At 38.4% G+C, this 12917-nt stretch overlaps 1 protein-coding gene across 4 annotated transcripts in view; it reads left to right on the forward strand.

The window, feature by feature from the left end:
* The first annotated feature begins 400 nt into the window (after positions 1-400).
* The window catches only part of MTF2 (metal response element binding transcription factor 2), a 79632-nt gene continuing 67115 nt past the window's right edge, over positions 401-12917 (forward strand). For 2 of the 4 annotated variants that reach the window (XM_036860588.1, XM_036860608.1), the window contains exon 1: positions 444-693. Coding sequence is in view for 1 of the 4 variants with exons in the window: in XM_036860572.1 (XP_036716467.1) it covers positions 689-693 (5 nt within the window). In the remaining 3 variants the exon portion in view is untranslated. Of the gene's footprint in view, positions 694-12917 lie in introns of all 4 variants that reach the window. The other 2 variants (XM_036860572.1, XM_036860599.1) reach the window with 2 other exon arrangements.

Raw genomic sequence — 12917 nt, forward strand, 5'->3', positions numbered from 1 at the left:
GACAATAATCGCCGAACAAGATATAATTCTGACATCCAGAGTCTCTTCCCCGCTGAATGAAATTCGAACAGCAGGTCTCAGGGTGAAGATAAGAGATTTTCTCCACAGAAAGGATACTGGCAAGGCAAGACGTAGCGAGCACCATCCCATTTCTCAGGAACAGAACATGCAGTGTGAAAGTTGGACACAAGCGTTCCTCTGCAACACAAACAGCAGCAGGACACCCTACACTCCCAAGCTCAGCGTTCACTATTGTGTTAGCGCCGGCGGCGGAAGGACTTAGCCCCACCGCAAAGTTAAAGAGTCCTTCTTTGTTCAGCCCCGACCGCGGACGCAGGGCGCGGTGTTCTTCCGCGCTCACCACGCAGTCTCCGCCCCCTCGCGGCTCTGGAGAGCTGCCATTCGGCCCCGGAGTCTTTCTGCGCTCCCACAATGCACCGGCAGTCCGCGGGAAACCAAAATGGCGAAGGGTTGTAGCGAAGTGGGCTGTGTTTGAGGCCGCTGTAAGAAAGCTCACTCTACCCCCCCAACCTTCGTCCCCAGGACCTCGGTTTGTGCGTGTGTATGTGCGGGGTGCCCGGTGGGGCGGGTGCCCGGTAAGTGCTCGGACTCGCAGGGGAAGCGCCCACGGGGTCGTGATTGGTTGTTTTTTCCTGTATGAAGCGGTTGGCACCACTGAAGTGACCGAATGAGGTGAGAGACCTTGGCCTGGGAACCAGGCTCTTCCGGAGGAGGTGGAGGGGGTGGGGAGGAGGAAGAAAGGAAGCAAGTATAAAAGGGAAAGATGGAGGCTCGAGGTGGGGGTGGGGGCTCCAGTGTACGTATGGGGGTGCCTTGCATATATGTATATGTTGAAAAGAATGGATGGAAGGGAGTAGTCAGTTGGGTGTTGGAGAAAATAGGGACCAAAGGAGCGAGCAGGGCGTTGGGGAAGTCGGTTGGAGGAACAAGATGAAACGTTGAGACGGGGAAGCTGTGTTTGGAGGGGCAGGAAGGAACCTGGGGGCGGGAGACGGTTGGAGGGGCAGGATGAACCTGGTGATGAGGGGGTGGGGAACCGAGGGGAGGAGCCGTTAGGAAACGGGGACTGAGGGAGATGGGGGGGACCAGAGTGCAGGGGTTGCCTGGGACCTTAGGGGCCGCAAAGGGAAGTAGCAGCTTGAAACGGGAGGGTGGTGGAATTGTATGGAATTGGAGTATGGGGGTAGAGTAGAAGGGCAGGATGGAGTAGGAGGATAAGGGGAACACTAAGTAGAACATGAGAGCAAACCCTGAAAGCTTAAGGGGAAGAAGTGGAAGGGAAAGTGTGAGATGGGGGAGAGGTACCTTATATTCGGAGCCCACCAAAAATTTGAGACAGTTTTCTTTTTAATTAAATCTAACTCGTATGCCCGCTTGGATGTAGATTTGTATTATTGTATTCATTTTTACAATTGAGGTACTTACGGTTGAAGGGATTTTAACTAATTTGCCAAGATTTCTTAACATGTTTTAGTAGTGCCAGAACTCTCAACTATGTGTTTTACAGTCTGGCGTCTTGGTTGCTAGAATTTTTCTTTGGAAGCAGCTAGAGGGAACAGATGGATTTATCGGGGTGATTTGACGAACTGTGAGGGTTCCTGAACAATGGGTGAAGGGATATGGAATGCTATTCTATTCTTTAAAACATTTAACTTTGGTTAAAGATAGAACCCATTTACTGATACAAATATATAAACCTAGGTAGGCCCGTGTATAACGTAAGAAAGCACCATGTGAGGTCAGTATAGAACTAGAAATATGTAAATAGTGCCTGATTTAATTTGACTCCAGATGCTCCGGTAGTAGTAACTTTCTCCTTCAGATTGATTCCAGGTGACTCTTCTGTACACTTTGCCTATAGGCTGGTTTCAATTTCCATGTTTTCATTCTCCCTTGAGAATTTCTTTTTTTGAGCAGTGGATTGCAAAGACAGTGAATTTAAAAGTATTTAATGTGGGTAAAATAAAATGTACTTAAATTATTGAGTGACCTTTTCAGAGGTTTGAAATGCTTTAAATGGAGCCATTTTGACGAACAGCTTTAAATGCCCAGTAGTTTTGGCAAGGAAAGAGCTGACTTTAAATGTCTTTTCTATTCTTGATATTTGGAATGTTATTCACACTCCAAGCATTTGTAGTGATAGCTTGCAAAGGGAATACAAGGTGAAACTTCTTGTTTTTTTAGGTTCCTAATATAAAAATCTATTTGAATTCATATTTTAAATTTGCTCGCCTTCATTTTTTTTTAAGTGCTAAAAATATTCTACAAGTATTTGAATTAAGAGTGCACCTGTTTCCTGATAACTGCATATTCATGTCAATGGGCATTAACGGAAATCTATACCTATCATGATGAAATGCACACACAATTTTAGAACTAGAAGTATAGAAATCATCTGGTTAAACTTTTTTTCTAGATGAAACAAAATATATTTAATTATGCTTTTAATTATGCCTGTTACCTCAAAGCTCAGTTAGGAAAGGGATTTTATCCTGTGTATTTTGCTGTGGGTCATAAGTTCTTTGATGTCATGGATTATAAATATACCTTTTCGTTAGATCTTTGACTGAAAGGATAATTTGCTTTATTTATATTTCAGCATAATCTTTACATCTGACTTTAGGAAACTGTCAGTATAGTGATAATCTATTTTAACAGATGGGGAAATTTGCCTCTGAGCAGTTGCCATGGCCAACATCTGTAGCTTGGTGGTTCGGAAAGTAAAATTTAACTTCAGCTTTAGTTAGTCTAAACTTCCATGAATGATACTCCTTGGTTGATATTTTTATGCTTTGTTTCCCCTGTTTTTCAAGATTTGTTTCTTGCAGCAAAATACAGTATAACAATCCTAAATTGGAATATGGTAGTTTCTCTTTGGATGTTTTTTATGTATTCGAGTAGTGTTGTCCAATAGAACTTTCTGCAATGATGGCAGTTATCTATATCTGCTGTATCCAGTATGATAGCCATAGGCCAATGTGGCGTTGAACACTACAAATGTAACTGGTGAGGCTGATAATTGAATTTATAATTTAATTTATTTCATTAAAATTAAAATTTAAATGGCCATATGTGGCTGCTGTATTGGACAGCATAGTATTATTGCATCCATTTATTAGGCATTGTCACACCCATCAACCATGGAAACCACAGGAACTAAGGAACTGTCTTTGAACTAAGGAGATTCAGAACTATCTTTGAACTAGGGAGAGTCAAATTCTCTTTGTACGTTTTTAAGATGAAGTAATCTTCATTTTTGCCACACATCATGTCTTCTGTCATTTCTCTGTTTTCATATAACATTGCAAAAGAATAATGAAGGTATCAACGTCTCTGGTCTTTTTAAGATGTAAGATTCTTTTTCTTTTGTCAAAAACAACAAAAATGGATTTTAGGAAAATTAGTTTACCTTGCTATTTAAAAAAATTTATTTTGTTATTTTTACACATAAAATTTCAAGCACATACAAAGTGAACAGAAGTATAATGAACTGTTTGTATCCATGCTTGTTTCATCTGTACTTCTACCCCCTCCCCACTCCTTTGTTTTTATTATTTTTTTAAGTTTTTTGAGGGAAAATTTATACATCTTGAAGATCTTAACTCTACACTTTTAATAATAGCTTAATTGAGATATAATGCATGTATTATATTTATATATACATAACTCACATGTATATACCCTTTTAAGTTATAATTAAGTGCTTTTTAGTATATTCAGAGTTGTGCAACCGTCACCATTATCTAATTTCAGAGCATTTTATTACCCCAGAATGAAAGTCTGTATCCATTAGTAGTCACTCTCCATTCCTCCCTACCCCGGACAACCACTAATCTACTTTCTGTGTTTATATTTTGCCTGTCTTGGACATTTCATATGAATGGACTCATACATTTTTGTGGCCTTTTGTGTTTGGCTTCTTTCACCTAGCATAATGTTTTCAGAGTACATCCATGTTGTACCACGTATCAGTATTTCCTTTTTATGGCTAAAATATATTTCATTGTATGTACATACTATATTTTGTTTATTCATTCATCAGTTGATTGACATTGTTTTTTTCCCACTTTTTGGCTATTATGAATAATGCTACTATAAACATAACATGTACAGGGTTTGTGTGGACACATGCTGCCATTTCTCTTGGATACGTAGCTAGGAGTGGAATTGCTGGGTCAGGTGATACCTCTGTGTTTAACGTTTTGAGGAAATGCCAAGCCATTTTCCAAAGACCCTGCACCCTTTTACAGCCTCACCAGCAACTATGAGGGTTCCAGTTTCTCCACATCCTTGCTTGTATGTGTCTGTCTTTTTGATTATAATCATCCTAGTGGGTGTGCAGTGGTACCTCATCGTGGTTTTGCTTTGCATTACCCCAATGGGTAATGTTGTTGAGCATGTTTTAAACCCTGTAGTTATTGGCCTGTTGTATACCTTCTTTGAAGAACTGTCTATTCAGGTCCTTTGCCTATTTAAAAACAAATTGGATTATTTCTCTTTTTACTGAGAGTTGTAAGCATTCTTTGTATATTTTGGATACAAGTCCCTTATCAGATGTATGATGTGCAATTATTTTCTCCTGTGGATTGTCTTTTCACTTGATGGTGTCCTTTGAAGCAGAGAAGTTTTTAATTTTGATGAAGTTTAATTTATCCCTTTTTCTTTTTTTGCTTGTGCTTTTGATGTCATATCTAAGAAACCATTGCCTAATTCCAGTACGGTTTTGACAAATGGATATAACTGTGTTTCTCATAAGCCTATCATGGTGTAGAATACTTCTCTCTAGGAAGCTCACATGTAGCTTTTTTCAGTCTTCTCTCTCCCTAATTACTGTTCACTTTAATTTTGAATAGAACTTTATATAATGGAATCATTCAGTATGCATATCTGTTAAAATTTTTGTTTCATGAAACTAGAACTGCAGTCTTAGCTTGAAAAATCCCATTATGCAAAGGATATTGTAGTAGTGGCTTAAGAATCTTACATTATGTGGTGACAATCCTAACCAGTACTTTGTGTAACATGAAGGTTTTTTTTAATGGCTTATGAAGACAGTTCTCTTATTTTGAATGGATAAAACTGAGCAGGGACTTAATGAGTATTTACTTCCAAATGTTGCCTAAGATGAGGATTTAAAAATTAAGGGCACAGGGCAATGTGAGGGATCCTTGTGATGATGGAAATATTGGTATCTTGGTATCAAATATTTTTGGTTGTGATATTATTCTGTAGTATAAAATGCTACATCAAAGATGCTTCCACTTGGTAAGAGTTACATGGAATTTATTATTTCTTACACTGCATATAAATCTACAATTATCTCAAACTAAAATGTTTGATTAAAAAATAAAAATTAGGGGGACAAAAGTGGACCAAAGCAGGCATAGCAAGAACAGGTCAAATTGGTTTGGTTTCGGTCAGTCAGGTTCTAAAAACAAACTAAAGATGCGCGTTTGTTTTTCTCTACCCTTACTAGTGAAGTTTACATTGCAGAAAAAGCTCCCACAATTTTTTTAAGTTGTAGTGGGGGGTGGAGTGGAAAGACACAGGTGTCTACTGGAAAGTACTGAATGTATACTCAGAAGATTGGGGTCTTTGTTTAATCTGCTAGATCCGCAGCAGTTTTAGTTTCTTTACCTGTAAAATGGGGATGTTACCCACATGTGTTATTCACAGGATTGTTGGGAGGGTCAAGAAGGAAAATAAAGGAGAAAGCACTTTATAAACTCTAGGTGCAGTGTAATTGGTTAGTATTATTTTCCAGAATCTTTTCCCAGAAGAGTTGTTGTATAGAACAAGAGAATCAGGTATACCTGTAATGAAACCTATGCACTAAAAACATCCTCTACAACTTTTCTCTCCAGATGATGAGTATGTCTAACACTGAATGAATAAATTATTTTGCCCTGTTCATAATTATGACTTCAGACATGTTAACTAAACTGCCATGTACACTGTTGAGTATAATATATTTAGAAGTGTTACTGAACCAGATATTGAATTTTTTAAAACCATATTTAGTTAAAATTTGAAAATACTGGCCCTTGGTGTTTTGGGATGACCAGTGCTGATAGATCTAATTGAGGTAAGATAAGCACCCATAGAGCTATCAATAAAAAACCGAAAAACCAAAACAAACAAGACCAGTTTCTTAGAACTCATACCCTAGAGATTCTGATTTGAGAGATTTGGTGCAGGCTTTTATATACGTTTGTGTTTAAAATTTTTTCCCACTTGATTTTGTTTTGCAGCCAGGGTTAAGAAGTACTAAATTTTGTTCTGGGGTCAAGTTTAGAAACTTACCACTTCTTATTAAAACATTACTAAGAGCTATACAAAGGAAAGACTAATAATAGGCATGTTTTTCACACTTGAAATGAAAAAGAAAAATATTTTAGTAGTGTTTCCATCACACTCATTTAAAATCTTTTAAATCAGTGGTTAATAAAGTAGTTAATGGAACTTTGTAGTCTGGGAACCTTGTGAACCTGTTAAATGTTTTATAAAATTGCATTTAGGTATTGTGAGGTAGAGAATTCTCCTTTCGGGGAAGCATTTAAACAGAGGCTAGATGATCATCTTATTTAGGGATATTATAAGGAGGGATTTTTTTTTTTTTTTTTTCATTAGCTAGGAAGTAGATGACCTTCTAGGAACTTTCTAAAACTAAAATAAGTTTCTAGATTATAATGAAAACAGTGGGCACTGTTTTTCCTTTAGGTTGATGAGAATTGTTGAGGGGGATAGAATTCTTCCCCAAGTCAAGTTTCTCCTGAATGTCCTCTTTTCTATTTTTTCAGTCTTTTCCACTTTATGTCTAAATTCATCTCTTAGATTTTTCTTTTTCAAAAACAGGCTGCAGAATATGATGTTTTTCAATTTTTTTGTTTCAACAGTTTTATTGCTGTTCATTAGAGAGGAACAAACAAAAAGTGGTTATTTGCAAAGATTAAAAATTTAGAATATCCTTACAGAATTCACTAGTGCAGCGATTCTCAAATTTTTTGGTCTTAGGACCCCTTTACAGTCTTAATTCTTGAGGACCCCAAGAACTTTTACATGGGTTATCTATTAATATTTACTGATTATAAATTAAAACTAAGAAAATTAAAAAATGAGAATACAGGGCTTCCCTGCTGGCACAGTGGTTGAGAATCTGCCTGCCAATGCAGGGGACACGGGTTCGAGCCCTGGTCTGGGAAGATCCCACATGCTGCGGAGCAACTAGGCCCGTGAGCCACAACTACTGAGCCTGCGCGTCTGGAGCCTGTGCTCCGCAACAAGAGAGGCTGCGATAGTGAGAGGCCCGCGCACCGCGATGAAGAGTGGCCCCCGCTTGCTGCAACTGGAGAAAGCCCTCGTGCAGAAACGAAGACCCAACACAGCCAAAAATTAAAAAAATAAATAATAAAAAAAAAAAAGAAGGTCTTTACTATTGAAAAAAAAAATGAGAATACATATGTGTACACCCCATTAATCTTAAGAGTGGAATCATCACATATCATTTAGTCCCTGGAAAATTCCACTACAGTTCTGGGAGAATGAGTGGAAAAGGCACATAATGTCTTAATATTATTTTGAAACTAGCTAGGACTTTGTAGAGCTCATAGATCCCCAGGTACCATACCTTGAGACCTGCTTCTTCAGTCTACTCTTTCTTTAGGGAGTTAGGGTGGTTTTATGCATTGCAGGGTGTTTAGCATTCCTGGCTTCTCTCCTTAAGCAGATTTTTGTCTCTTCTTGGAAAAAATTCGAGGCTCTCAAACATGAACTGCTTCAGGACAGGAATAAAGACGCAGACGTAGAGAATGGACTTGAGGACACGGGGAGGGGGAAGGGTAAGCTGGGACAAAGAGAGAGTAGCATTGACATATATACACTACCAATTGTAAAATAGCTAGCTAGTGGAAGCAGCTGCATAGCACAGGGAGATCAGCACAGGGAGATCAGCTCCATGCTTTATGACCACCTAGAGGGGTGGGATAGTGAGGGTGGGAGGGAGACACAAGAGGGAGGGGATATGGGGATGTATGTATACACAGGTGATTCACTTTGTTATGCAGCAGAAACTAACACAATATTGTAAAGCAATTATACTCCAATAAAGATGTTAAAAAAAAAAAACCAAAAAACCCCACCATGAACTGCTTCAACTTCCTATCTTCACATCTACCAACTTAACTATAAATGTACCCAACCTCACATCAGAAGAAATGTACCTTCTTTGATTCAAGACTGGTCTTTCCCTTAAAGATTCAATTTCTCTGACTTGTGTTTTCAGTTATCTTTTGATATTCTCCTTTCATATTAGAAACATGGTCAAGACTTTTCATACTTAAAAACAGAAAAAGCCATTCACCTTAACCTTGTATCCTTATCCAGATGTTTGTAGCCCTCTCTCCTTTATGTAGCCAAGCTCTTTGAAAAAATAGTTTCAACTTCAGCTCTTATTTAAACTTTTATTAATAAAGATATATATATCATGCACTCACTGTAGAAAATTTAAATATTAAAAAACTTTAAAAAGTAATCTATATCACTCAGCTACCAAAAGTGCCTTTTTTAGTCTCATTGCCGCCTTTTTTTTTTTTTTTTTATAAATTTATTTTTTGGCTACACTGGGTCTTCTCTGCTGCGCGTGGCCGGCGAGTGGGGGCTACTCTTCGTTGCGGTGCGCGGGCTTCTCATTGCGGTGGCTTCTCTTGTTGAGGAGCACGGGCTCCAGAAGTTGTGGCACGCGGGCTCCAGAGCGCAGCCTCAGCAGTTGTGGTGCATGGGCTTAGTTACTCCACGTCATTGCCTTCTTTTTAAGCATATTTTTCACTTATGCTAAACACTTTAAAATTTCCTTTAGTGGGGTAATGCATGTAGTTGACTAAAATTACCAGTATAGAAACAGAAGGATTTAAATGAACAGCTACAGTCTTCAGGCCTCCTGAGTCCTGCTTTGAGACGGAATTATTTTAAGTGTTATATTCCTTTGTTCTGCTCATTGTCTCCATAATGCTAAGTGATACTTTTATACTATTTGATTTACTCACTTTAGACATTTTGCTGTATAAAGACATAAAGATTCTGCTGTGATAAAGATTCAGTTCACTTATGCCCTACATTTCTTTTCTTTTCCCCTTTCCAATTTTTTGGGTTTTCTACTAGTTAGTTCCTTAACTTTAAACTTAAACCTTTTTTCATATCCCATCAGTTTTGGACTTTATTCCTCCACCTCGTAAGGCAAGTATTATTAAACTCCCTTTCTTTGCCTTGGTTTCTCTTCCTCCTTCCACTGCTCAATTTTTGTCATTTTCACATTGCTTTTCTGTTTTAAATTTTGATAACATTTAATGTTCTCTTCTTAGCCATAATTATCTGTCTTGTTTATAGTTGATTCTAAAGATTGAAGATTAATAAGCAGCTTTTATATGATCTTGACCAAGTAAATATTATCGTCTGCTGTGCCGGATAGAACCATGATTACTGTTCCTTTCTTGTAACACTTTTTTCCCTTAAAATTTCTAACACTTTTTTATGTTTTCTCTGCCTTTGTCTTATCTGTAAATTTTTCTGGTGTCTTAAACTGTCTTAAACTGTCTAGTTTGTTAATTCTCCTTTTTCCTCAAACACCACTCTTTGGAACCTTTTTTTTTTTTTCTTTCTTTTTCTGGTCCAGACTGGTTGTGCTCTAGATTTTTTTCATGGCTGCCATTGTGGGGATTCTCTCTGTTGCTCTCTTGGGTTGGGTGCACTGTTTCCTGCATCCCATGTTTTTTCTTTCTTGGGGGATATTTCCTCACTTTACTAGAGCCAAATCCTCAAATCTTGGTTTAAGATCTTAACATTTATTTTATATGCCTTCATTTTTTTCAAATTTGGTTCGGTTGATTGGGATTCTAGTTTGAACTTTATTTTTCTTCACAATTTTGAGGCAGTCCATTATCTTCTAGAATCTTAACTCTAATTCTGATTCTCATTCTTTTGTAGGTAACTTGATTTTTCTCTTCGGAAGCTTATTGAGTCTTCTGTTTTCAGTGTTATGCAATGTCATGCAAATTTAGGGTTTTTGAAAATCAGTACTTTGAAAGTCCTATCATTTTGAAGATTTTTGTCTCTTTTCAACCTTGGGATATTTTCTTTTATTATTATTTAAAAAATAATATTCCCTCACACCTGTTAGATTGGCTGTTACCAAAAAGGCAAGAAATAACAAGTGTTGGTGAGGATGTAGAGAAAAGGAATCCTTGGGCACTGTTGGTAGGAATGTAAATTGGTGCAGCCACTATGAAAAACAGTATGGTGTTTCCTCAAAAAATTAAAAATAGGGCTACCATATGATCCAGCAGTTCCATTTCTGGGTATTTATTTCAAGAAAACGGAAACACTAACTCGAAAAGATACCCAGTTGACCTAGAATGACACAGGTTTGAAGTGTGCGGATTCACCTTTATGTGGATTTTTTTCCACAAATATAGTACCTGTATTTTCATTTTACAGGTCTTTAACTAAGTGTGGGGGGAAAGTTTGTGTTTGATTAGAGATCACAATATGTGGAATCAAAAGAACTAGGATTTGGTTATGATTCTATCCAAGACTATTTCAGCTTCCTGACCTTGGGTGAGTCATTTATCAGTTCCTTTGTTTTTGAGGCAGAGATAGCAGCACTCAGATTTTGACTGTGCATTGTGGTGGGGGTTGGGGGTTGGTTGGTGCGCCTACCCTCCTACTTGTTCAAGGGTCAACTGTATATACCTCCCATGTTCATTGCAGCATTATTTATAATAGCAAAGACCTGGAGGCAACCTGAGTGTCTATCAGTGGATGAATGGATAAAGAAAATGAGGTAGGGATGTGTATGTGTGTGTGTCATGGAATATTATTCAGCCATAAAAAAGAATGAGATCTTGCAGTTTGTGACAACATGGTGACTGGACCTTAAGGGCATTATGCTAAGTAAAATAAGTCAGACAGAGAAAGACAAATACTGTATGATCTCACTTATCTGTGGAATCTAAAACAAGAACAACAACCAAAAAACCCAAGCTCAGATACAGAGAACAGATTGGTGGTTGCCAGAGTTGTGGGCTGTGGGTGTGGGTTGGACAAAAATGGGTGAAGGGGGTCAACAGGTACAAACTTCCAGTTATAAAATAAAGTTATGGGTATGTAAGGTACAGCATAGTGACTGTAGATAGTAATACTCTATTGTGTATTTGAAAATTGAGTAGATCTTAAAAGTCTCATACAGGAGAAAAAATTGTAACTGGTAACTGGTGTTAACTAGACTTATTGCTAACTGATGTTAACTAGACTTTTGTTGTCATTTCACAATATATTTAAATATCAAATCATATTGTATCCAGGAAACTAATACAGTGTATGTCAATTGTATCTCAATGTAAAATAAATATTAACTAGTAAAAATAAAAAGGTGCTGTGGAAATATATTTCTAGATATGGAAAGATGTTTCAAATACACTGTTAAATTGTAAAAAAAAAAGAAAAAGGGCATGTTATGAGCAGTATGCAAAGTAGACCTACTTTTTAGAGATGAAAATATACACGTGGATCAAAAAAATTTTTTTGGTTCTGTGCATTGTCTCTTTGTTGAAAGCCTCTTTTCTTTTATATTCTCCATTTCCTTGATCATTTACCCTCCCCCCCCGCCCCCCAATAATCTGGGGATATTTTCATTGACTTATTTTTCCAGTTCAATTAAAGATTTTTTTAAATCATATTTTTAAATTCAGGAGCTCATTCTTGGATTCTGATTGTTCCTTTTTTACATCATCATGTTTTCAATGTTTGGATGCAACATATCCTTAATTTTTTTCTATGTATATTAATTAGACTTTATTTGTTTATTTATTTGTTTATTTTGGCTGCAGCTTACAGTATCTTAGTTTCCTGACCAAGGATGGAACCCAGGGCCCTGGCAGTGAAACTGCTGAGTCCTAACTACTGGACTGCCAGGGAATTCCCATAGACTTTATTTTTTAAGTTCTCTGTTCCTGGATTGTTTCCTTTGTAATCTGTTTTCTTGGGCTTTGTCTTTTATATTGTAATTTTTCAATATTATTAAATCAGGAGGCAATACATGCTTGGGTACCTGGCATGGCAGGGTTTAATTCATGATGAAATGTGGGTAGCTAGCTCCCTTCTGCTTCCCATGTGCCAGAATGTGAAAGGCATTGGGACACCAGCCCTCATTCACCCTTCTTAGTTCTTTTCAGGCACTCTCCTTGTGAGTTGAACCCTCACTTTTTTTTTTTCTTTTCCTTCCTTTGCTCCCAAAGCCAGCAGCTGGTCATACCAATGATGGTTAGATGTAGAGGAGGCAGCCAATTCTTGAGATGCTGGTCAAGAATGGTGACATCTCAGGAACATGGGGAGGTATATTTAAAAATAGTCCCTTCGGGCTTCCCTGGTGGCGCAGTGGTTAGGAATCCACCTGCCAATGCAGGGGACATGGGTTCGTGCCCCGGTCCGGGAAGATCCCACATGCCGCGGAGCGGCTAGGCCCATGAGCCACAACTACTGAGCCTGTGCGTCTGGAGCCTGTGCTCCGTAATGGGAGAGGCCGCGACGGTGAGAGGCCCATGAGCCACAACTACTGAGCCTGTGCGTCTGGAGCCTGTGCTCCGTAATGGGAGAGGCCGCGACGGTGAGAGGCCCGCGCACCGCGATGAAGAGTGGCCCCCGCTCGCCGCAACTGGAGAAAGCCCTTGCACAGAAACTAAGACCCAACACATCCAAAAATAAATTAAAAAAAAAAAAAAAAAAAAAAGTCCCTTCCTCCCCTCAGTAAAAGGGGGAAGGGGAGTAGAAATGAAAGGAAAGAGAGCTAACTAATGCTGTAGTGCAGCGGTCCTGAACCTTTTTAGCACCAGGGACCGGTTTTGTGG

Source organism: Balaenoptera musculus, chromosome 1 (assembly GCF_009873245.2).
Source record: "Balaenoptera musculus isolate JJ_BM4_2016_0621 chromosome 1, mBalMus1.pri.v3, whole genome shotgun sequence".
NCBI lineage: Eukaryota > Metazoa > Chordata > Mammalia > Artiodactyla > Balaenopteridae > Balaenoptera > Balaenoptera musculus.